Source organism: Carex rostrata, chromosome 2, assembly GCF_964058835.1.
Source record: "Carex rostrata chromosome 2, lpCarRost1.2, whole genome shotgun sequence".
NCBI classification, from domain to species: Eukaryota; Viridiplantae; Streptophyta; class Magnoliopsida; order Poales; family Cyperaceae; genus Carex; species Carex rostrata.
The window spans coordinates 6,684,270-6,708,793 of record NC_135919.1 but is presented as its reverse complement, the minus strand read 5'-3'; the positions used below and the strand labels follow the sequence as shown (position 1 = coordinate 6,708,793).

The 24,524-nt window shown below is 33.5% G+C and overlaps 2 protein-coding genes across 2 annotated transcripts; one reads left to right on the top strand and one right to left on the bottom strand.

The window, feature by feature from the left end:
• Positions 1-1,490: 1,490 nt before the first annotated feature.
• Positions 1,491-5,934, top strand: LOC144571789 (putative receptor-like serine/threonine-protein kinase At4g34500). Its single transcript, XM_078321172.1, has 7 exons — positions 1,491-2,195; positions 3,157-3,261; positions 3,543-3,665; positions 3,798-3,968; positions 4,349-4,478; positions 4,873-5,082; positions 5,708-5,934. The coding sequence occupies exons 1-7, from the start codon at positions 1,669-1,671 to the stop codon at positions 5,822-5,824; spliced, it is 1,383 nt and encodes a 460-aa protein (XP_078177298.1). The 5' UTR covers positions 1,491-1,668; the 3' UTR covers positions 5,825-5,934.
• A 1,418-nt stretch (positions 5,935-7,352) lies between these two features.
• On the bottom strand, positions 7,353-14,088 carry LOC144571865 (cholesterol 22-monohydroxylase CYP90B52-like). The gene is made up of 8 exons (XM_078321256.1): positions 13,763-14,088; positions 12,874-13,198; positions 12,281-12,433; positions 9,886-10,134; positions 9,528-9,620; positions 9,223-9,301; positions 8,830-8,936; positions 7,353-7,835 (listed from the first exon to the last, which is right to left on the bottom strand). Exons 1-8 carry the CDS (start codon positions 14,014-14,016, stop codon positions 7,608-7,610), a joined length of 1,488 nt encoding a protein of 495 aa, XP_078177382.1. The 5' UTR covers positions 14,017-14,088; the 3' UTR covers positions 7,353-7,607.
• Between the last annotated feature and the right edge of the window lie 10,436 nt (positions 14,089-24,524).

Sequence of the window (24,524 nt, the reverse complement as noted above, 5' to 3'; positions counted from 1 at the left end):
GTTCAATTTTAATTAATTCTTGTTTAATTGTAGTTTTTACATCTTAAAACATAATTAATTTGAATTTTGAGTATATTTATGTTATATTGGATAAATATGTGAGTTTTTACAATTTAGGATGATAAATATGTAATTATAAAATTTGACATGAGAAATATGTAATTTCATAATTTTTGAGTGTTATATATGAATTTCTCTCAAATATAGAATTGGTAAAATTTGATGCGCCTTTGATGGTTAAGTAATTGTCTTAAAATTTACTATAATTTAATTTAATAACCTACGATAGATTAAAAAACCCATTTAGCATGAAATTTGATCATTAAACAATCTAACAAATTAACTAACTAGCATCACAATAAAACATTCATTTTTAATTTTCACACTTTGTTATTTTAAAAAATAAACAAATTTCACGAATCCTATGCAAAGCTAATTTTTATTATGCTATTTATACTGTAATTATTGTAGTGATTAAACTATAAAAATTAAGTAAGAGAGCTAAAAAGTAAATTGAATAACATAAATATGTAGCAACTCGAATTGGAATCAAAGTTTTTATCACCACAAACTAGAATTAAAATTTCAAACTACTAGACTATAACACAAATTCGATATTTTATTAGAAATACTAAACTATATAAAAACTTAACTAAAATTCAATAAATTTCAACATGAGAATGGATTCACTTGTACTGTTTTTGGCAACATCCGATTACACATGCACCTTACATTTTTAAAGTTTTTAAAGTCCAAACAGTCGATCCAAACCGTTCAACATGATGAATATAAAATTGTGCTTGCACATTAAATTTTACATTTTTTTTTGAATTTTTTTACTATTGAAAATGTAGGATGTAATTCAATGTTACAAAAAAAAAGTGTAAATCTCTTCTCTTCCAACATATGTTATTAAAAAAATTTAAAATGACAAGAGTAACTAAGCATCTAGCTAACCTCAATATGTGCCGCAGGATTATTATTATAATAGTATATAGTTGCTATGTTTACTTTAAAAAAAAAAAAATTGCAAGCAAAGCCCATTGGCAGTTGGCAGCTATATTTACATGAAATTAATGTTCATGTTAAGGAGGGCATTAATGATGATAATAATAATATTTTTTTTTTATTCAAAACCCGTAGATATTTTATTGAATATTAAAGTTCAGGTTACATTTATTTATTTAGGACCCACTACCCAGGGATCCGTATCCTCCCAGGTACCTGACTCAAGACAATTGAAACGGACGGGTGAGATTTACTCTCAGCCAGTCAAGATTCGGGATGACAGAGGGGCAGGATTATTTGTGGCTTTGAGATGCTTGCTAATCCATTTTGGGACCGTCCGATTAAATTCTACTCAGTCTGGTAACCTGAGGGGATACGAATTCACTACCCACTAGCCAGCGCGCGCGGTGCATAAACAGTAGCAATACACCATCCCTCCTCAATCCTCTTGCTTTCTTTGTTAATTAATTCCACCACCGAGTCACTCTTCACTTGTTCAAGCTTCACGTTTAAACCACCACGCTCCCCTCCATATCGTCTCATCCAACAACAAAAGAAAAGGAAAGGAGGAAAGGAGGAAAGGAAGTCTATCTCCCCTCTCCTTTTGTCCTTTTCTCCAAACACACATACATACTCACATTACATTACATTACAAACAAGATGGATGCAGGAGGAGGAGGAGCACCACCTCCGTCACCTCCCTCCATCTTTCTCTCTAAGCCTCTCTTGGGCCTCAAACTCTCCTACCTCCTTGCCTTATTATCTCTCCTCTTCCTCATTCTCCTCTCCATCTCCATCCTCCTCCTCTTTCTCCTACTCCGTCGAAACCGTGCCACCGCACGTGGTAGACATGTTACGCCCATCCAAACACCCGATCCTGCTGAGGTGGAGCCTATGAAGAAAACTGAAGAAGGGGGCTCTGTTGTTCCTTCCACCACCACTACTACTACTACCACCACCTTCACCCCAATCACAGGTTCATCTTCGAGTTCGTTTTGTGTAAAAACGAGTGAGGGGAGAGATCAGGAAATGGGGTGGGGGAGGTGGTACTCCGTCGAGGAATTGGAAATGGCGACTGATGGCTTTTGTGAGAATAGTGTTATTGGCAAGGGGGGATATGGAATTGTGTACAGAGGTGTCCTACCTGATTTCTCCGTCGTTGCAGTCAAGAATTTGCTCGATAACAAGTCAGTGTAAAAACGAAGCTTCATTTTTTTTTTCCGTCTTTGCTGGTATAGCCTTAAAAAATTTTAGAATTGTAAATGTACCACTTTGCTTGGAATTTTTTTTAGAAATAAAAAAATAGATTTTATCAAACCAACTTGATTGCTTTGTTTTTTACAAAAATCATAGGAACTAAAATGCCATTTTGATTTCTTTTTCTTTTTTTTGAGACCGAATTGTTATTTTGGTCCCAGCCGTTTTCATAGATTTCGAGAAAAAAAATACGTTGAAAAATTGTTAAAATACTTCGTACCAAATTGTCATTTCGGTTCCGAAAAAAAAAATCGGATTGGTTTTTGTAAAAAAAAATAATAATAATCATGTTGGTTTCATAAAAATCTTTTTTTTTTTTTAATTAAGGTCTATAAAAAAATTCCTTTGTTAGCTTTCCTGACTCCATTGTTCAGACTCTTTTTTGTTTAATTTGTTTTTCCCGTATAAGAACTAATTCTGTATTGAATTATTGATGCTCCAAAAAGCTAAAGTATTCATAGCAGAATTGACGTGCTTGTTTTTTCTTTCCTTCTTTTTAGGAAACAAAACTAATATTTGTTTACTTTTTTTTTCACAATGAGAAACATTTCTCAGGTCAGGATAGAGACATTGCAGAGTTAGTATCCATTATTTTCTTTGTTATGACTTATGACTATTAAATAATAATAAAAGCACATTCATTATTTTGTTTGGATGAAGAAATTTCATCCATATATTTTGTGTCTTTTCAACATCATATGTTGTCATAACTGATAGCTATAAGACCTCGACATGGGATGTGGTTTCAGACAATCCCATGAGTTCAAAAGAAAACAAAACAAAAAATAAATGATATAATAATTAGGCCCATTGGCTTGAAACAAGTAGTGCATTAATTTATCTTTGTTTAAAGGGTAACTATTGACACTACAATTAAATTGCTATTTGTAGGGGCCAAGCAGAGAGGGAATTTAAAGTTGAGGTGGAAGCTATTGGAAAAGTGAGACACAAAAATTTAGCAGGATTAATTGGGTATTGTGCTCAAGGCCCCAAAAGGTGACATTATATTAATATTAATGCATGGGGTGGGATCGAGGAGTAACTGCCCATGTTTATTACTAGCTAAGTAGCTATACCTGATATTTTTCATGCATGCTGTAAAACGATAAAAAGTAAAAAAAAAAAAAATATACCTTATATGGTAATAGCTAAATTTTCACCTAATTGCTTTGTAATAGCTAAATATATATATACCTGAATTAGCATTTAGCTGGACAGACAAGATCATGAAGTTGTTCTTTTAAAATTTAAGCAATTTAATTTCATGGCAACAACAGGATGCTGGTGTATGAATATGTAGATAACGGGAGTTTGGAACAGTGGTTACATGGAGATATGGGGCGTAACAATCCTCTAACTTGGGATTTAAGGATGAAAATTGCAATCGGCACAGCTAAAGGGTTAGTTTGCCTAATTACCCAAGTTAATTAAGACCTTGTTGGCTTGTTTTAATAAACTGCCTTGATTAATATATATTGTAGCACATGAAGTGCTTATTATATATATATAATTCATACATGACATGTTGACAGGATAGCTTATTTACATGAAGGATTGGAGCCAAAAGTGGTCCATAGGGATATAAAATCCAGCAATATACTGTTGGATAAACAATGGAACCCTAAAGTCTCTGATTTTGGCATGGCCAAGCTCTTAGGCTCCGGCTCCAGCTATGTCACTACTCGTGTCATGGGTACCTTTGGGTAATTCATCACTTTACTTTCATTCAGAATAGCGACCTATTTATATTTTTTATGTGATTTTTTTTTTTTTAAAAGTTATATCAGGTACATTTTGTCAATAACCATATTCTGAATTAGCCAACTGAACTTACATTGATTAGCCTTAAATTAATCCAATTTTGCATCAATGGAATCCAATTTGTGCAACTGACTGACATCTCTTTTTTAGGATTATCAATTGAACATCAATTCAATACAGTTGGTGTAATTGAGATCTCAACTATTATTGGCATAACTCGCTTTTACTATTTTTTCAATTGAATACCAAAAAATCATCGAAGTACCACAGTTGAAAAAAAAAAAAAATTGTACTTCTTTGAATTAGTGAATTATTTGTGTAGGTATGTGGCACCAGATTATGCATCAACTGGTATTCTCAGTGAAGGCAGTGACATTTATAGTTTTGGGGTTTTACTAATGGAACTAATTTCCGGGAGAAGTCCAGTTGACTACAACAGATCACCTGGAGAGGTAATTCTTTACAAATGTTTTTTTTTTACAGAAAGGTAAATTTCTGTTTAAGGTGACATTGATTTGTATGTATTGAGATGCCAAATTCTGAACACACAGTTCAAATGTAATCGGCTTAAGCTGCACTTGTGCAACTCTGCGTTCCTTTGACCCTCAATTTCATAAGTTATATTGTGCCAAAGTTGACCTCATTTATGTAGTTAAACAACACATAAGCCAGGAAAAGTGAGCAAATGAAAACAAAAGGAAACTTGAATCTGTTCATTCATTCTGGCACGGGTGTCATTCTTGCCAGTATAAATATAAACATAACTAGTGAATATGAACAATCTGCTAGATATTGTCCATTAGGAAGTGTTGGTTGATCCTTTTTTTTTTTTTTTCACAAATGAAGGTAAATCTGGTAGAGTGGTTTAAAGGGATGGTGGGAGGTAGACGTCTAGAAGAGGTGGTCGACCCATCAGTACCAGTGCAACCCTCTCCAAGAGAATTAAAAAGGGTTCTTTTGGTGTGTCTAAGGTGCATCGATTCGGATGCCCAGAAACGTCCCAAAATGAGCCAAGTCGTGCACATGCTCGAAGGGGATGAGTTTCCTTTCCGCATGGTATACATCCTCCCTCCTGTTTGTTATTAATTATTTTTACACCATTTATATGTAATAAAGCAGTATGAGATATTTGTGAAATAAAGCTGCTTGCCTGTACACAAAACATGGTAATACCAACTGTACTGTACCCCATAAGCTTCTTCAATTTTTTTCTGAAGGAGAAAAAAAACATCCTAATTTTAATTTGAAGCACACAAAATAGGAGTGATAGAGTGAACTACATATTTACCATATGTAGCGGTGTATGTGATGTTTCTCATGTTTTTTAAAGCACCTTTGTCTGTGTTTCTTTGCTCTGTTCTTATAGAGACATGAAGAAACAGGACAAATTCCTCCTTTCGCAAATGTCAAGTGATATCTGAGATGAATTGTCTAATTTTTTTTTTTATTTACCTCTGAGATATCATATTAAAAAATTATGTTTAGAAAAATTCACACCAGATATTAGTTAAAAAGAGATTAATAAAGAAAAATGCATATCATTGTTCTGTTGGTCAATATCTTGATCACTGTCATTACTTGTAGATTATTAAGTTTGTTTTTCCAATGTTAATCTATTAATGTATGACTTTAAGCCTTCTCTATTTCAGCAACTTGTCTTTTTCTCTGTCAATCATAACAGGAGCACCGGTCACCACGGGAATCAAATTTTACTTCATCAGGGCTAACTCCCAGACGGGTTCAACTTGCATCAGAAAGAATAGGTATGGTCGATTTGGAAAGGTCAATGTGGAGATAAAAAGTACATCAATTTATACGGGACAGTAAATTTTTATTAGCATTATTTATCTTGTATATGTGTTGTTGTATACTTGTATTAAGGTTCTAGGTGTATCTTCTTATTTCCTCTGTACCACTTTCCCTGGTGAAAATGTACAAGTTTTGTAAGTAGCAATTACTACAACTACTCTCTCTCTCTTCGTAAGCAACAGCTGCCAGGGATGGCGCTGACTGAAGCTCAGTACTTCAGTCAGTTCCATGTGTATTCAGTACTGAACCAGAAGGCGCTGCCATTCAGTGTTGTATTCCTGATTCGATAGAACAAGACGATGGAAAGAATAATTAGTAAGCTGGGATGATATGAGTTCAAGCGCTTACTGTACTCCATTCATTAAAATATGAAAGCCAGTTGTTTACTCTTATAAATAGCAGAATAGGAGTAGAGAAAAATAAATCGAATTGTATCACACTTAAACTGGTACAAGTCCAGCTGTAGGTCTCTAGCACCTTACATTCAATAAACCATTCTAAGAACCTAATTTTTGGCATTACCAGTAACAGGTATCAAGTTTTAAATTATTCCATACAGATCGACCATCAGAAAACCATAAATTCAAACAATTAGAGGTTGCACATAATCGATTTTCATTTCTTCCTTAAAATATGAAATATATTATTGACAACTTTGCTTGGTATGTGATGAAAGTACTCATATAAAATGAAACATTACATCATAAAGTGGCTAATATTGTTGAATTTCTGCTGTAGACAGCTGAAATATGGTTGTTACCAGAATTTTATCTCTGTCCCTTAAAAGGTTCATAAGTTACATGCCCACCTCACATGCTAATGATTATCATGCATGACTCTAATTTAAGCAAAAATTATACCATTTTTTCATTTTCTGACAACTTAGAGCCTTAAAAATGAACTCCAAATTAAGTCCAAAACTTGGTACTTGACAAGGATACTTTTGTAAGTAATACCAGCAGTTCAAGTTTTAGATTCTCATGTCATGAACGCCAGGGAAAGGGGCAAACATATATAGTTCTAGCGATTGTTTGCCCTATTGGAAGATTTTACAATCTTTAAAATTAATATTTTCTCTCTATAAAAACAGCAAAATATTACATTTGGTTTCCTACAAAATTTTAATATATTTATCTCATGGTTCAGATCAAACGTTTGAATATCAAAAGTTGAGATTTAAATATGTAGTACTAGTGTACCTGTGTTATGGGTAGCACCACAGGCTTGCTTGTTATGCTCACAAATTTGGGCTTACTCAGGCTGGTCACTGGGCTGGCTGCATTGTTTGCTCCCAAATTCCCCAATTGAATATGTCTTCTCTTTAATATTGAGTTGGAAATCCATCTCAATTCGCGAGTTGTCTTTACAAAAATGGATTGACATTTGCTTGTATTGTGGTAATAGGATAGCGCACACCTGTGTCATTATTTGATCACATGATTGTTTGATTTTTATAGCGTGACCTAGTATTCTCAACTGAATAACAGTCTCTGCAAAATGGAAGTATATGTGCAATACCGCTCACTCAATTCTTTAAAATACTACTCATAATTACTATCATATATATATATATATATCCAATTTATTTACAATACAATGATAATACAATGATAATGAAGCATACTAATTAAGACCTATTTTTAATCTCTTGCAAAATCATTTCCACTATTCATATTCTTTTGCCTCCCTCTACCTTTCTCTGAACAACAATTACAACATAAACAATAATTGCAAACAAAAAGAAAAGAGAGAAAATGAACACAGGAACAGTGTCATGTAATTTTATGAACTTTTATTGGTAGTCCTTTTCGAAAATCAACAAAAGGATATGCAATGGCTTCATCAGGCTCAGCCAGTTCCCATCGGTAATTTAACACAAGATGGTGGAGAAATACAGCTATCTCTAACTTGGCCAGCTCAAAACCGGCACATAGTCGAGGCCCGCCTCCATATGGCATGAAATTAGGTGTCGTCGCTGCCAAGTGTGATCGACTCTGACTCTGCATGAATGTAGAGCAAATGATTAGCTGATATACAGTTTGTTTGACAGGAAGTTGTTAGATTGTTGCTTTCATTATAATAAGACCAAATTTTAAGTCTACTAACAAATTTGACCCTGCAAGGTCACAGAATTAATCATCCATTATTTGGATAAGAGCAAGTCCTATCAGATGGAGATTTGTGTACCCCACTAAGCTCTTTTCAAACTTGCACAAGGAAAATAGCTCGCAAAATATATTTCATACGTCTATTTCAAAAGAAAAGGAAAGACAGAAAAAAGATAGAAAAGTTTAAATGAGTATGGCTTTATCTAATTGAAAACAAGTCACAAAACAGTGTCCATTCGTAGTCACTTTCATGTCTAAATCTACTGATATTTCAAGTTTGTTAATATCTGATGGAAGTACCCATATTTTTTTTGCTCACTTTAGTGGATGATTGAATTCAAACTCGAATTTTTGTCTTCAATCATTGTTGCTGTTTCACTTGCAAGTGTTTAAAGACAACATGTCACAATCATGGGAAAAATTATTTTCGGTGTTGTAAAAAATAATTTTTCAATTTCTTGTTATTGCAACGGGTTAGTTTTCATTGTGTTAACCTATTTGACATGATGATTATGAACATCATTCTTTTTTCTCAGTAAACAAATATTTCATGAATTCATGGTTTAGTTGTTGCAATATAATAAATAGCCCAAACTAAATTTTATTTTTCTAATTTAAATTGCTCTAATTGACTAAAGTTCAAAAATCTCTACAAGAATTTCATGTGACAAATTAAAAATATGTTGTCTAAGTCAACAAGTTAATGGAAAACTCTTAGTATTCATTTTTCAGAGTTTCTATTATGGTTGGAAATAGAGATGCTAAACTTGAATTGTCATAAAATTTCAGATTTGTAACCTCATGTCATTTTTCTTTTGAAAAACTCATAATTACGTAGCTGCTGATCAATCAGTTAAATTAATAGTGTATTTGCACAGTATCTAACCTGCCATCTCCATGGATTGAATTGTTGTGGGTCTTCATATACTGATGGGTCCAGGTGTACTGCTGCTAATACAGGAAGAATTTTCCAACCAGAAGGAATATCAATCCCTACAATAAAAAGGAAACCGATGGCATCAGTCAAGAGTACTTATCACAGAACTTCAGCATTGTTCCAAGGAGCTAATAAAACAGAGTACAAATTAAAAACTTAAAATCAAGGCAGGCCGAGAGAGAGGAGAAATGAACTGAAACAGAACAATGAAAGAATGGCATTTTAAAAATTTAGGAGTAATCCATCAAAAATAAACACTTAAAAGTGAAATATCAACAGTATATAGCTGCAAAAGAGAGTCATGTGACACCAATAACAATGAAAATTATCAGTATCTGGTACCTTTGTACTGCACATCTTTGATCACTTTTCGATGCAGGAACCTAACTACATTTCCTAGTCTTAGTGTCTCGCTTACAACCTAAATTAAGAAATAATATAAGTTAATTATAGCAAAAAGTGACACCAAAAATCTGGACACATCCTATTATACGATTTCAATTTGTTCAGGACCATTTATATAATCCATAATTTTTTCCTTGAGTATTTTAAGGTAACAAATATATTAGTAAGAAAAGTTATTTACTATAATCCATAATTTTCAGAATACTTGTTTTGTAAATACAGAGATACATAGAAGACATTACACATTGAGTGAATTCCATTTTCTTGTAGTCTTCCCAGCTTAATTTGCACTCGCCCCTCATCTCCTGCTGCCTAATAATCCGAAGGTGCTCCTCCTATACCATAAGCTAATGTTAATATTTGAGTAATAACGAAGAAGATAAAATATATCATAATAAAATGATAATAGTATTGGCTTTGGACCTACTTAAGTCAAAAATGAAGAAAATAACTTATGAGAGTAAAATTTGCTTTTGTACAACAAATCAGGTTTCTGATTTTCTTTTGGAGGAACAAATTCAAAGTTCCAAATGATGTTTGGCAATTGAAATACATATAGTTTAAGCTGTCATATATAATTAATCTATAAAACTTAATTACCCGCAACTCTTCAACGGCTCTCGGGCACCCTTCTAAGAAGAAAATTGCTAAAGCCAAGGCCATTGATGAAGTCTCATGACCGGCGAAAAGTAAACTCAGCAAGAGATCAAGGATTTGCTCTTTGGAGAAATTGGATTGCTTCAGTGCCCATCCCAGGAGGTCATCTTCTTCTATTCCTTTGCTGCAGTATGATCTCCTTAGTCTCTCATCCATCTTTCTCTCTATAACTTTGAGTATAACTGATCGTGACTGCAATGAATATTTATCAATATCTTCTTAGTTTACAAAATTATGAATAACAAGTGTTAACAGCTAGAATTTCAAGCAATGGCTCTTGTATAAATTACTTAGAAAATAGAAAAATGCTTTGTACAATTGTCAATTAAGAATTTGCATGAACTGCACCAGATTGAAATGGCTGCTAGCTATTTTCAGAAAGTATGTAGTGCTAATTAAAATATTGCTGTGTGGGTTCCTATGGAATGTTACCCCTGGTTTGCATGTGCAAAAGAAAACAAGAAAACACTCATCTCTCAAAAGGACCAAATTGGAATCATTTGTGAAAGGTTTATTATTATACAAGTTTTTGTGGTTGCTACGGAGTTTCTTTAATTTGATCATAAAAATGATCCCTGCTGTGATTCTCAAGGTTGATTTTGTCAAAGTTTGTTTACTCTGTCTCATGGTGCTTCCTTGCAAATGCTATTGTTGAAAGAGGATTCCTCCGATCATTGACTATTGGATACTTAATTTACTCAAATCCTCTTCTTCAACAATTCTAGTTAATGGCAAGGATACCGCTTCCTTCTACCATCGAAGAGGTGTCTGCCAAGGTAATCCCCTCTCACCTCTCCTCTTTATTCTTGTGTAGGACACTCTCCAGTTGTTCATAAAAACATGCCACCAGTTTCTTTCACTCTGAAGTGGTTGACCCCTACAGTATTACAATATGCGAATGACACTGTCTTTCTTGTATAAGCACACCCAACAGATCTAAAGGTTATTTCTTTAATTACTTGTTCAATTATTTTTGCTAGTCTCCCACAGACCTAGTTATAAATGAATCCAAGAGTTGTTTTGTGGGTATTTCTATTCCTTTGAATTTATTTGGATTCATTAATTAATTGATTCTCGGTTGCTCTCATAAATCCTTACTGGTAACATATCTTGGCCTCCTTCTCACCATCTGCAAACTGTGAAAATTCAATTTCAACCTCCCATCAAAACTGTTCAGAGAAAATTATCGGATTGGAAGGGTAAGATTGTTTTGTTTGTAGGTAGAGTCATCCCTGTCAAATCAGTCATTAGTGCATTACCATTACATTTTGTACTAGTGTTTAAAGTTTGAACTCCCCTCTTGACTATCAAACACATTGATAGGCTACAGTGAAGTTTAATGTTGACAATAGCAAAATGGTGTCCCTGGTTTGTTGAAACTTAATTGGTTTCCAGATGCTTTGATTGCCAAGCGGTTGTGGATCTTACTGGCAAAAACGTAATTCTGGGTGGGCCGATACGATTCAAAAAAATTATGTCACGAAAAATCAACATCAACTCGCCTAATTGGTCGCGGCTGACTCCATGATTTCTCATGATATTTTGGCTCTTATCTCTTTCATGAGCATCTCCTTTTCAATATTTTAAAATGCAATTTTGAAGATGCGTACGTATGGTTGGCCATTGTATAATGCATATACGGTAGAATATGTGGATATATGTATTTCGAAGGAAAATTTCAAAACTTATGTACCAAATAGAATTCTTTAAAAAAATTTAATTAAAAATTAGAAAATACCAAAGTATAATCTTAGATTTTATTATATGATTGAAAAAAGCAGTCTGTGTTGTTTATTATAAAAGTTATGTTTGTTCTATCCTCAAAATACTTCTTGATTGAAAAAATTACTGCAATAGGAATAAATTGATTGCTCCAAGCTCTTTTGGGGATTTCATAAGAGACAATTTGGGAGGGATATAACAACCCCCATAATTAAATGGCCATAACAAGAATGGACCATGATACTTGGAACCACCACTCATAAATCATAATAGTGCCGTTTGTTCTGGCTTTAAGTTATGATGAATCTCTCTTCACGCCTACATCTAATTTTTTGCTTTGGTGGGTCATCACCTAAACTTTTAATTTAACTATTAATATATTCGGCAAAAATCACGGGAGCTAAGTTGGAGTAACGAATCATGGGAGCATGACTTGACAAAGCAAGATCTGGCCAGAGGCTGTTATCTGTACCCAACTTATCATGTTAAGTCTCATTCATCCAATTAATTACTTTCTACATTTAGAAACAAAACTCTCTTTTTCAATTAGCAACTAATAGTTCCAACTGTAGTTGTGTAAAATGATAGATAATAATATAATTAATTAGAAACATACTTTGAGAGCTTTCCAATATGCAGTGCCGGGAAAGTTAAGAGGGGCAGAAACGACGCCTTTCATGAAGGTTATATACTCGAGCCTCAACTTCTCTGTCTCAGCCTCATCTGGATCCATGCTCATTATATTCTTCGCCATCAGATTGAAAGTAAACTACGTAATAAATAAATAAAAAATAATAAAGAACCTTCGTATTGCATGAACATATACAAGCTTTTTGAGCTGGTTTGAGGTTTTTGAATTGATTTGATATTGTTGAATGGAACAATTTTCATGTAATTATTACTGAAGGAATTAAATGTTTCATTTTATAAAGGTACACTGTTGCACAATCTTGTACATTCAATTTTTCCCATTAAAAAAAGGCCAAATATTTATTTGAACTTGTCTTTTTGTTTATTTATTTATTTTTTCTATATTTTGATGCCTGCTCTTGTAAGCACAATTAAGAAAGTTAACAATTGGGTCAGAAGTTATAAGCATCTTCTATATATATATATACATGCAACATTTTGATCATATATACATCCAATCCAATTTTGTCAATCACTATTATTTAACCATGTATGCCAAGTAAGAAACAAATAGCTAACCTTCTTTGCTTCCTCTTGGGCAGAGAAAGTCGACCCTGCTTGCCATGACTGAAGCACATGTATCGTCTGGCGCTCCACCTCCGGAAGAAGACAAGTTCTAAGCCGGGCAGCACTTAGGAAGTTGAGGGAAATCATTCGCATCTCCTGATGCATCTCCCCCACCAGCACCAACATCGACCATTTTCCCAAAATGCCCCCAATGCTCTTCGGATAGCTGCACTCGAACCACCTCCCTTCGTTTTGCAGCACGAAACGGTTTAGACCGGCATCAGCTGACACTATCGTTGGCTCCCCAAAGAGGTTTGAAGAATAGATCTTTCCGTACCTGTCATTGGTACCAGTAGATTTGGCATATTGTGATGTGCATGTTTTTATGTATGTTTATGTTTATATATTCAAAATAAAGTGTATGTTTATGTTTATGTGCATGTACCTTATACTTTACAAGCTATAAATTCCATGTTGCCATTTAAGGAAACTTGCATTTGGGTATGCCTGTCCTAATTACAGTGTCAAAACCAAAGGGTGCATTTGTAAAACTACCCAAACCAAGATTTCAATGTTGTCCAAGATCATTTTGGATATTTTGTAAATAGAGCCAGGTGGAAACAAAATAAATTACTGACAGAGATGAAGAGGGAAGGCATAAATTCACACTTGTTTGGGTTATTTAAAATATGGAGAAAGATAAAATATTGTGGAATTGGAAGTAGTTCATATCAAATTAAGACAAGGGATGAATTGATTAGTAATATACATACCCTTTTTTTATCATTGCATGCAGAAATTAATCAGTAAAATTTATGGTTTCTGGTACCAGTTGAAGAGTAGGAAGTACCAGGATAAAACATATATAAAAGAGATTAATTTGAGATGGAGTAGTAAGTACCTGTTGATATGATGATCCATGAAATGACCTATAGAAGTGGCTTGATGAGGCTTGAGATAGGCTAAGGTCTCACCAAGAAAAGGCAAACCTAAGCTCATGCCAGGTGGCAGATTCATCTTTCTTCTCTTCTTTCTTTCCTTGTTCCATTTGATTATAAAGTTGGTATAGAGAAGAAATATAGATAGGAAGAGGAGAATTGGTAAGGAGAAAAAGAGAATAGTAGTGTCTTTGGACATAGCAAGAGGCATTGCCATTGTACCCAACAATTGCAAGCTCCTTTGTATGAAATGATATCAACAATGGTTGGCATTTAAAGTGCCTAGCTAGCTAGCTACAATTACAACCTTTCTTTTATTTATAAGAGAGTAAAGTTACATAAAGCCCCTCATAGCTTTTTAAAATAGCTGTAAAGTCACCACTAGTTACAAGTGGCCAGGGGAGATCCTAGAAAAATAAAAAGCAAGGGATATAATTATATAAATTATATATAAATTATATCCGCTTTTGTTCAGTATGGAATGTTTGCCTTTGTGCGCTGCTGGAGTGGGCCTTTATTTCTTTAATTATTCTCTTCCTTTTCAATGGGGGGAATTAATTACCAAATAATATATATAACCATTTACTAGATGGCCACATATATTAATTATTCGGTAAATTAAAATTAATAAGAGCTTCACTGTATATGTTTGGATTTAACATATATAGTGAAACTTTTTATTTGGTTCTAGAACTCACATAGACATAGGGATTCATTTAACAAATGAGATTTGTGCAATCTGAAAATTTATCCTAAGAAAGAGACATATGGGAAGTCGTCAAGATTCGCATCTCAGAACCTGAACCCTGACTGACTCTAGTACTAGAGCAGTAAATAGTAACAACATATTTTATATTATTATGACACGTCATCACTGTTGGGTACTGGACTCCTTTTGACCACCTTTAATTCTTATAGCATTAGCAATAGCATAACATAAAACAAACCATTCAATTATATCTTTAATTTACCAAGAAAATGTAAAGAGATTTGGCACAAAGTAACCGCCCGACGGGAGGGTCCGGATCTCCTAAAGTAACTCAATTTTTGGGTTTTGGATTGAGACCGTTCGATTCGAATCCGTCGCTTGAGATTGCTTTGCGATTCAAATTCATTTTTTGAGATGTGTGCACTCCACTTTGGATAGATTATCACGGATTCGAATCGGACGGTCCCGATTTAAAACTCAAAGATTGAGTTACTTCACTGGATTTGAACTCTCGACGGGATCCATGCACCAAGGTATGAAGTAGTGTTGTAAATAATGGTATGCGGTCCTTGGACGGAAAAGGTACCGCTAAGCGATTACTCGGTCATAATTGGAAATAATCAATTAATTAGTCGAAAAAATCCATAACAGTTTGGTCACCACCAACGACTAACTGACCGATTAATCGGTCTAAATGGACGTTTTATACGACACTGGTATGAACTGTGAAGTATTTTGATGCCATATGTTGTCATGTGTCAATGTACATGATACGGCTTGAATGGAAGCATTTTTACATTAATATTTTTAAGAATTGATTTTATTTATGTTTAATCCTTACTCATTAAAAGTTAGTCTTTTTTTAATTTTATTGGTTAAAATTATAGAGGAACGAAATAGTAACGAACGAATAATAAATAGTACTAATACATATAGTTAGTTTATATTAATTTTTACAAATATAACATTAAATTATTATTTATTTGTACGATTAAGGAAAACGCAACAATAACAAAGAAGAAAGAAAAAAATATACGATATCAGAAATTTAAAAGCTAAAACGTATCTGATATCTGATTAATTCGTCGGTTTGGTTGTTCTCCAATTCCTTATGTATGTCTTGTCTAGTCTCCGTTGATACTATCAAGAGGCTTAATTAATAAAAAAACTAGATCAAATGCGCAAAATATTAAGATTTGATTCGTTGGCGAATCAATTCGCATATTAATTATTCACAAAATTTTATAAATTATGTTCAAATTATTCTTAAATTATATCTGAATAACGAACTTTTGACTCAATCGAACCTTTTCCGAATCATTAAGTTGTCACTGTAGCCTATACTAATCAAACATTTATTGTGATATGTTCATTGCGTATTTAATATTTTATTTGATCTGTAATTGAATATATATTTATATATAATTTTATTTTTTTTATAATTATTTTATAGGTACTACAAAAATGAGACAGTATCAGCAAGGGTATCATCGCAACGGTAATATTGTACCTCGCAAATAGTCACTTTTTACCTTCGCAGATTCTATTCTATTATTATAGTAGTACGAAATAGTATTTAATCATATTCTTATTCATTTTGCTAATGAAAAAATTATTACTTATACTTACACTCAATAAATTATTGAGAAAAATATATAACGAATCACGTAAACAGTTAAAAATAGTGTCATTATATTACACCCCCCCACCTGTGACTTGTGCTAATGTGTATTGGCGATGGCATCTTTTTTGAAGATTAATAGTTTTAAATACCAACTAACAATTTCATTGATAAGAAATGTATTTATAATTGGGCATATGACTATAATTTCTAAATTTACTCTTTTATTCTTATAAAATATAATATAGTATTCTAATCCTCATCTCGCTCCACAATCGAATTCGCTTCTTCAACTGCTGCCGCACTCCGATAGCAGTCGCGCTCTCCAATCGAGATGTTGATCACCGTAATATTTTAATCGCCATCTCGCTCCATGACCGGATCCGCTTCTTTGACCGCCGCCGCGCTTCGACAATGACCGGATCTACTCACCGTCGCAGTTCAATCGAGATGTTGATCACCCTAATGCTATCTTGCTCCACAACTGGATCCGTTTCTTCGACCACCGCCGCGCTCCGATGACAACCGAATCTACTTACTGTCGTGTTTCTATAGAGATATGAACTCTACATACGCTCCGAGCTCCGATGACAACTGAATCTATTCACCGTCGTGTTTCTATAGAGATATGAACTCTACATATGCTCCGAGCTCCGATGATATTGCACTTTCAGCTCTGATTCCTCCCCTCTCAGCTCATTCTCCTCTCCGTTCGAGAATGTAGAATCAAGAGAGAGAGGAGATGTTGTGTCAAGAATGAAGACTACAAGGAGTGGTGGAGTTGAAGAGAGAGAGGAGAAGAGATTGGAGTGAAGCAGCTGTCTCCAAACCAAACCCTAGATATCGGCAAAATTGGCTTATTCCGTCGATGGCATTTTATAATTAAATTATATTAAGTGACCAGCCCAGGTTCCGTAATTCTGGCCTCTGGGTCTTGTCCTCCGGCTCAGGCCTCATTATTGCACAAGTCAACAACTATCTTATTGCACCTTAATTACGGTTAATATATGTATATATATATATATATTAACTCAGCTGAACAATTATATTATCAATGGAAATTATTATTCTAGGTAAATCTTATATTAAATATTTTTAAAATAATGTTTAATTAGCCCAATCCGGTTTCTTAAATTTTGTACTTGTTTTTCAATTGAAACTGGTACGTACGTACGTACGTATATATTGATCTAGCTAGCTAGCTACATCATAATTTAGGCGGCAAATCATTAATTAGCCGTCCAATAATGTTGCACTCGTAGACTCGTAGTATATATATATATAATTTAATTTATAATCTGACCTAGGACCAATTAATCTAAACATTTATTAGTTACGTGTCTATCATACCAAACAAATATTAATACTTGTTTATGTGTCTAACCTACCCTAATTATTTTTCAGTCATTGTCCGTACTGTTAACATCTGTACAGCGAATTGTACCCATACCAGTTATGGGTCCAGCATCACAATTTAATGCAATGCAATGCACCCATTTAATATATAAGTGCTCTATATGCTATGTATATATGGTTTCAGAATCTCCCAATTCTTACCTCAACTAATTAAACTAAAAAACAATGATAAATTAAATGATAAACTACTAAAACGACTCAAAAATATTATGAACTCAAGTTTTGCTGATTAGTTATAATATGAATATATACTTTTTAGTCTTCTTCATAACACAAAATTAAATGGAAGACCAATTTGTTTTTAAATTATAAATTTTTGTCACATAATCTATATAAATAAAAAAAAATATATGTATAAGACATGCGTGTGCTCTCTAATTGAATTGGTCAAAATTGGAATGATATTTAAAAAACATTAGGATGCGTGCCTAGCTATCGCTAGCTATATATATATCTATAGGATGAATAAATCTGAACGTGATCAATTCATGAAAAGAAAAAGATCACAAAATATAGCTGCGTACTAGGGGTTCGCAACGAGCTACTAATGAGCGAGTTAGGTCTCACTTGTAATCAGCTTGTTTATAGATCAAGCTGAACAAGCGAGTTCGAATTTTAGGTTCCGAGTTGAAATTGCTGCTCAAGACTGACTCGTGACGTACTTGTCCGAGCGAGCCGAGCTAGCTCGTTACTAGCTTGACAGATTTAAAAATTTGTATATTTTATTTTTTGCTATATCTTAAATTTCCATAACACATCTTATCAGTTATGGCTAAAACCAAAGGTTTAAATAGCATTTATCGCGTCATAGTAGAATGGTTAAAAAAAAACGCTATGCCCATATAGCGCTGATAGCGGCATAACTTTTATCATCTGAAAACGCTATAGCGCGCTATTTAGAACCTTGACTAAAACAAAATAATATTTATATGACCAATTACTGAGGAATACTCTTAATTCAATTGTAATTAAGCAAATCAACTATTATAAATTAAGTTTACACCTAAATTCATACATACAAAATACAAATATATCAAAATCCTAAATTTATACAAACATATATTCAAAGATTAAATTCATGCATACCAAATCAAACAAATTCATACAAATTAACTTAGTTGCTTATAATTAATTCACACATATTCCATAGAAAATTACCAATCAACTTAAACACAGTCCAAAGTGCAATTACCATAACACTAGTTATAACATTCATAGACCATAATATCCCCACAAATTTAAACTATTAAATTATGTATATTAAATAGCTCGTTAACAACCAAGTTAGCTCGTGCCGAGCCAGACCAAACTCAAACTCATTAATTCTGGCTCGAGTTTATAGCGAACGAGCTAATTTTAACTCGATCCACTAACGAACGAGTTGTTACTAATCGAGTCACGGACGAATACCAAACGGGCCACGAGCTACGAGCTTTTTTGCCAATCATACTGCGTACTAGAAATAAATCAACTTTCTTCAAGTAAATTTGTATTAAATAAGGAAATCTAGATGCTTTTATGAAACAAATCTAAATACAGTTGGAATTAAATTCAGTTACAGTTAATAAATCAAGATGTGGTAGGTAAACTGTTAGAATCCAAACAGTTTTTACCACACGTCTCCAACAGTAAATGCGTAGTACTGGTACATGCATGTTGACATAGCTATGCAGAGCAGCATCTATGCTAGTCCCAGGCTTGTCAGGTTTTGTTTTTTGTTTTTTGAGAAACTCTTAAGCTGTGCTTCACAAAATAGAGATGAAATTTCATTAATGGAAAGGGATTTTGTCAAAACTTTTTTTTTGAAAACTTGGTAGTAGCTACCAAGGTTCGTGAGGGAGAATCGAACTCTCGACCTTTGGATATAACAACTCTAGGATATTTTTCTAACCAATTGTGCTACCTCTCCTTTCTCTTTTGTCAAAACTTAAAGTAGCATTTTTCTCCGCACAATATCGCTCTCTTCGATCTGTTCCCTCTTCATTTTCACCTCTTCTGAAGCGAGTGAACCGCCCGATGAGACGCGGTCTAGTGAAATCTCCACTATGCACAATGAATTTCGCTTCCCCTCCCACCACGTATTCCCAACTGGAGCAAGCTCTTAGGCTTGTCGAGTAGCCATGCATGATCGACGGCACACTTTTACTTTTGAGGTTCTCAATACCAATTAATTAGGTGTATTTGGATCGCTTCAAAACTTAGTTAAAAAAATAATACTATTCGAATTCTTGTGAAAAGGTGTTAATTTAAATAGTGTGATATATAATTAAAAGTATTAATTAATTTTGTACAATTTAACAAGAATAATTGTTCAAATGTTAGAAGGAAGGATGAAGGTAGCTAGCTCTGCCCCAATTGATACAGCGCATGCGTTAATTAATTTGTTAGGGCTCATTGATATGTCTCTCTCACAAGTCACAATGCGAGAAATTATATATGCAGGGTCAAAGGATTATTGGATTTATTTCTTATTTCCAAACTCCATTCAAATGTTCTCCTCTTCCTAGCTTCACATTTTCAAGCGCCCGCACACACAATTTTGTTTTGAAATTTGTGGTTAAAGATTGGAGAATTTGGTCATGATATCTAGTTAGGAAGGAATGGACACATGCAGCTACCCACCTCATATGTGGCATATATAAAATAAAAAGCTTATAAAAGTCAGTGAGAAGATATAATTTGATATTAAATTATATTAGTCGTCTTACTAATTTTGCTGATTTCCAAAAACTGGTGTCTAACTAGCTAATTAAAAACTGGTTTAGTAAATGGTACCAATGTCAATCGGTTTAGTAAATAGTACCAATCAGTATTGTATATAATGGTATGCGATCGTCAGATACACAAGGTACTGCCAAGCGATTAATCGAAAATAATCGTTTGATTATTAGTTGGAAAAATCTATGACAGTATAGTCACCACTGACGACTAATCGACTAATTAATCGACCTAAACATACTTTGTTTACAACACTGGTATCACCAAGCTCCTCTCTAAAATCTTCTGACTCCAGAATATTATTCCTTACACAAACTAATGATTTTTTTTTTAGAAAAAAATGATACATTAAATTCAGGGATTCCATTCCGTCAATTATGCACAAAAATTGGTGTCTTAATGTCTTTCATTGCATGCATGCACGCACGATGAACAAATTAATAACAAAAATAGAAATTAGGGCTAGGGGTGTCAATGGCATCCTTTTATTTGTTAGCCCGATCCTTACCGTATTCGACAAGACAGATATGAGTAAGATTTTTTTTTTGTAAATTTATTAGGTACGAGTAAAGAATTTTCTTTCGTTATCTATAGGGTAAGGGTATGGGTAAAGCTTATTTTGAGACGGTGAATTTAAACTGTTGAAATCTATCTACTTCATGAGTGACGCATTTACATGCAAAATTTTGAAAGTTTTGAATTCATTTCGTATAAAGTCAAGCAGTCAAAAAATGAATATATAAAACAACTTATAAAATGTTCATTTTTTTGACAGCTTGACTTTGTACTAAATTTATTCGAAACTTACAAAAAAATTTAAAATACATTCATCACTCAAGAATTATATGGATTTCAATAATTTAAATACGTCATTTGAAGACAATCTAATAGACTTTTATAGTTGTGTTCACCAACTCCTCTTAATAAGCACATCACACATTAGCTTTGCTCTATTCTTATAATCCATGCCCTTTATTATAATACTTATGGAGTTCAGATTTACCTGTTATTATTTTAAAAAAAATTTGACAAAAATACCTTTTATTAAGTTTTGATATTTTTGTTATAACAACTTCTGAATTTACAGAAAATTGAATTACTTCCCTAGCTAGGTAGCTAGCTACGACATAGGTACACAGCTAGCTAGTCTTAAATCTGCTCTCCATTAAATATTCCCCAGACTTAATTACTGTACAGAAAGTAACAGAAACATTTATTATATATTTATATATTATATTGGCGTACAATAATTTTGATTTGAAGAAGAGGTTTGTCTTGTGAAAAAAGGATAGTACGTGTAGTGTTCTGACATATCCATATTCCATAACATGCATGATCCATCCCGGGTTGGCACACGTGTGATGACTTTATCCAAGACCAACAGTGCTCGATCCTCAACATTTGCCGACCACACGCGCATGCTCACTGTTCTCATGAGATCGAATACTTTTGCATGTAATGTAATGTAGCAAATTGAGCGTTGTCCGAATATTTTGCACGGCCAACTTACTTTACTTTACTGTTTATATTGCGCCGTGCATGCCCGTGCGCGTGGGCCTTTCACTTTACTGTTTATATTTCGCTATCTCAATCAATTTTCAATTCTATTGTATTGTATCTGGAATAGACGAGATTCTCACAGAAAGAAAAACACTTTTAATTCCACCAAACATGCAAAAATACAAGTTTACTTGCTGGTGCACACTTTCTTTTAGTTTCATAATTAGTGTAATAAATAAATGAACGGTCACGACTCATGTGATGAACCTGATTTCCATTTGCCCCTATTGGGCTTTGACTCATTGCCATTCAAATGATTTCTTTATACCAATTCCCTATATATATTAATATAATATATATGTGTGTTATTAATTTTAGTTGGAATTACTGCATGGACGGTCGGTCCAAGTTGAGAAATGTCTCCCGATCAACTTTTCTGCTCCAGAAAAGAACCCGATTTTTTTTTAAATATCATAATTAAAAAAAAAGTAAACCAAAACACCTCTATTTTGAGAGAATTCAAGTTCTACCAAAGTCGCAGATTGAATCTGCAGACTCAAATACTGGAGACCGCACAATCAGTCCGCGACCCCAAACTGTAGTCCGATGAATCTGCGGCCCCAAATTGTAGGGCCTATGATAATATATTAATTTTTGATAATAGCCAAATTCGTGTTTTGAAAAATGTGTATTAATTTTTTTTTAAATTTGTGCCTCAGATATATCGAATATTTAATATTTTTCTTCTTTTACTTCGAAACTGTGTGCCTAAGAATTCAATTGAGTCTAGAAATTTGAGCTTTTTCAAATCAAATAATTCGTCTGAGATCTCAAAGTTTGAGTGAATTTTTTTTTTTTGTCTTTTATTAATCAATGTTCTGTATTAAAAAAAAAAATTGTAGAGCTGTGGATTGAAAATGCGGTCTCAAAATGGGGCTGCATATTGAATCTGCGGTCCTTATTAAATGAGCCGCAGATTTAATCTGCAGTCCGACTAAAATTCGAATTCTTCTAAATCTGAAGTGTCTTGGTTTGTTTATCTTTATTATTGTATATAAAAAAATTTCGGGAAAAGAACGCTCGGTTTATATATTGAATGAGAAAAAAGTGAAAACAAGCAACTAAGTGATGATAATAAAATATGACACCCACTATCACAACCATGTGTAAATTAATTACTTGATTGATTCCTCGATCAATTGATCTGCAGTGAGACCGTGCAGCAGGATAAATTAGAAATTAATAATTCATATATAGAGTTATCCTTTAGTCATAATTGATTATATCTCTATCGATATTAGATAACAAACTGAGCACTGTTAGATTGACACAATATTAATTATTTGGTTTGTAATACTTGATCAAAACTGGTAACTCCATAAAATTTTAATTAACTTTTTATTGAAGGTTAGTAGTTTTAAATGCACATTAACAATTTCATTGATAAAAAAACAGACTTACAACGGGTCAAATAATCCTCTTTCCTAGATCTAAACTCATTTATTCTCATAAAATCACTTAAACTACTATAATCAACTAATCATATTTATCAACTCTAAAAAACACCCTATTACCTCTTTCTCCATCTCTATCTACGACCAGATCCGCTTTTGTCCGATAGCCACCACGTTCCGACGACTGGATTTTCCGTGCTCCGATTAAGATGGGGATAAAGACTATACTTCAAGCTCCGACAATTCCGCGCTCTCGACTCCAATCGGCTCCGCTCGACTCGGCTCCCTCATTCTCTTCTCCGCTTGAGGAGATAGAGATGATAGAGGGAAGGATATCGCTATGCCGAAGAAGAAAACTAAGAGTGGGCCGAGTGAAATGGAGAGAGGTGAAGGAGGAAGAAGTGAGCAATGACGGCTAGAATTTCTTCTTGAGCGAAAAGAGTGAATCCCTCTTATGAGAGTATATCCAATTTTAATTAACTTTAACATTCTTAAGATGAGAGAATGTGTCTTGTTCAGATTTTTTTACTTTTATGGGTAGATATAGAATCTACTCATTAAAGTGATGATTCTCAATACTTCATGAATAAGAAGAAAGTTTGTGACAAAAAACATTTAAGTCACATAGGTTATGTTTGATTGTGGAGTAAGAGATAGAGTAAAATTCTTTAATTCATACTTAATTCTCCAAAAAAAAGTAAAAAAAAAAAAAAAAAAGAAGAAGAAGAATAAAGTAGAGTAAGAGATAAATTAATTCGGAAATAGTATTGATAAAAAGTTATTTACAATAATTTCTAATTACATAGTCTATTTAAATACAAACACAAGTAATTTACATTATTATCTCACATGCTCTACGATCCCAATTCTACGTTTCTTATCAAGCAAAATTTAACTAATTGTGGATATCTAATGTTGTTTCTTGAATCAATAAACTCTGAGGCTTTGACTTTTACACGAGGTTCTCTTATTCCTTTCCTTTCACAGTGCCTAAATCCGAAATAAGTTACTCTACCTCTCTAAGTTGATTAACTTACTTCACACACTTACTCTGCATATAGGGCCTATTGTTATAGGTAGGGTTTCATTACCCAACATCTTACCCCTCGAGACCGATTAATTTAAGTTGTGTATATATTAAATTAGGGGTAAGGCTAAGGTGGTTGCATAGCAACCTACGGTGCTACGGCTCAATATTCGAGTTTTTAAAATCCAAACAGTCGATCCAAACCGTTCTTCTTGTTCTCCATATTAATATGTGTTTGGAGACCAAATTTTATATTTTTTGAAATTTTTTTACTATTTTA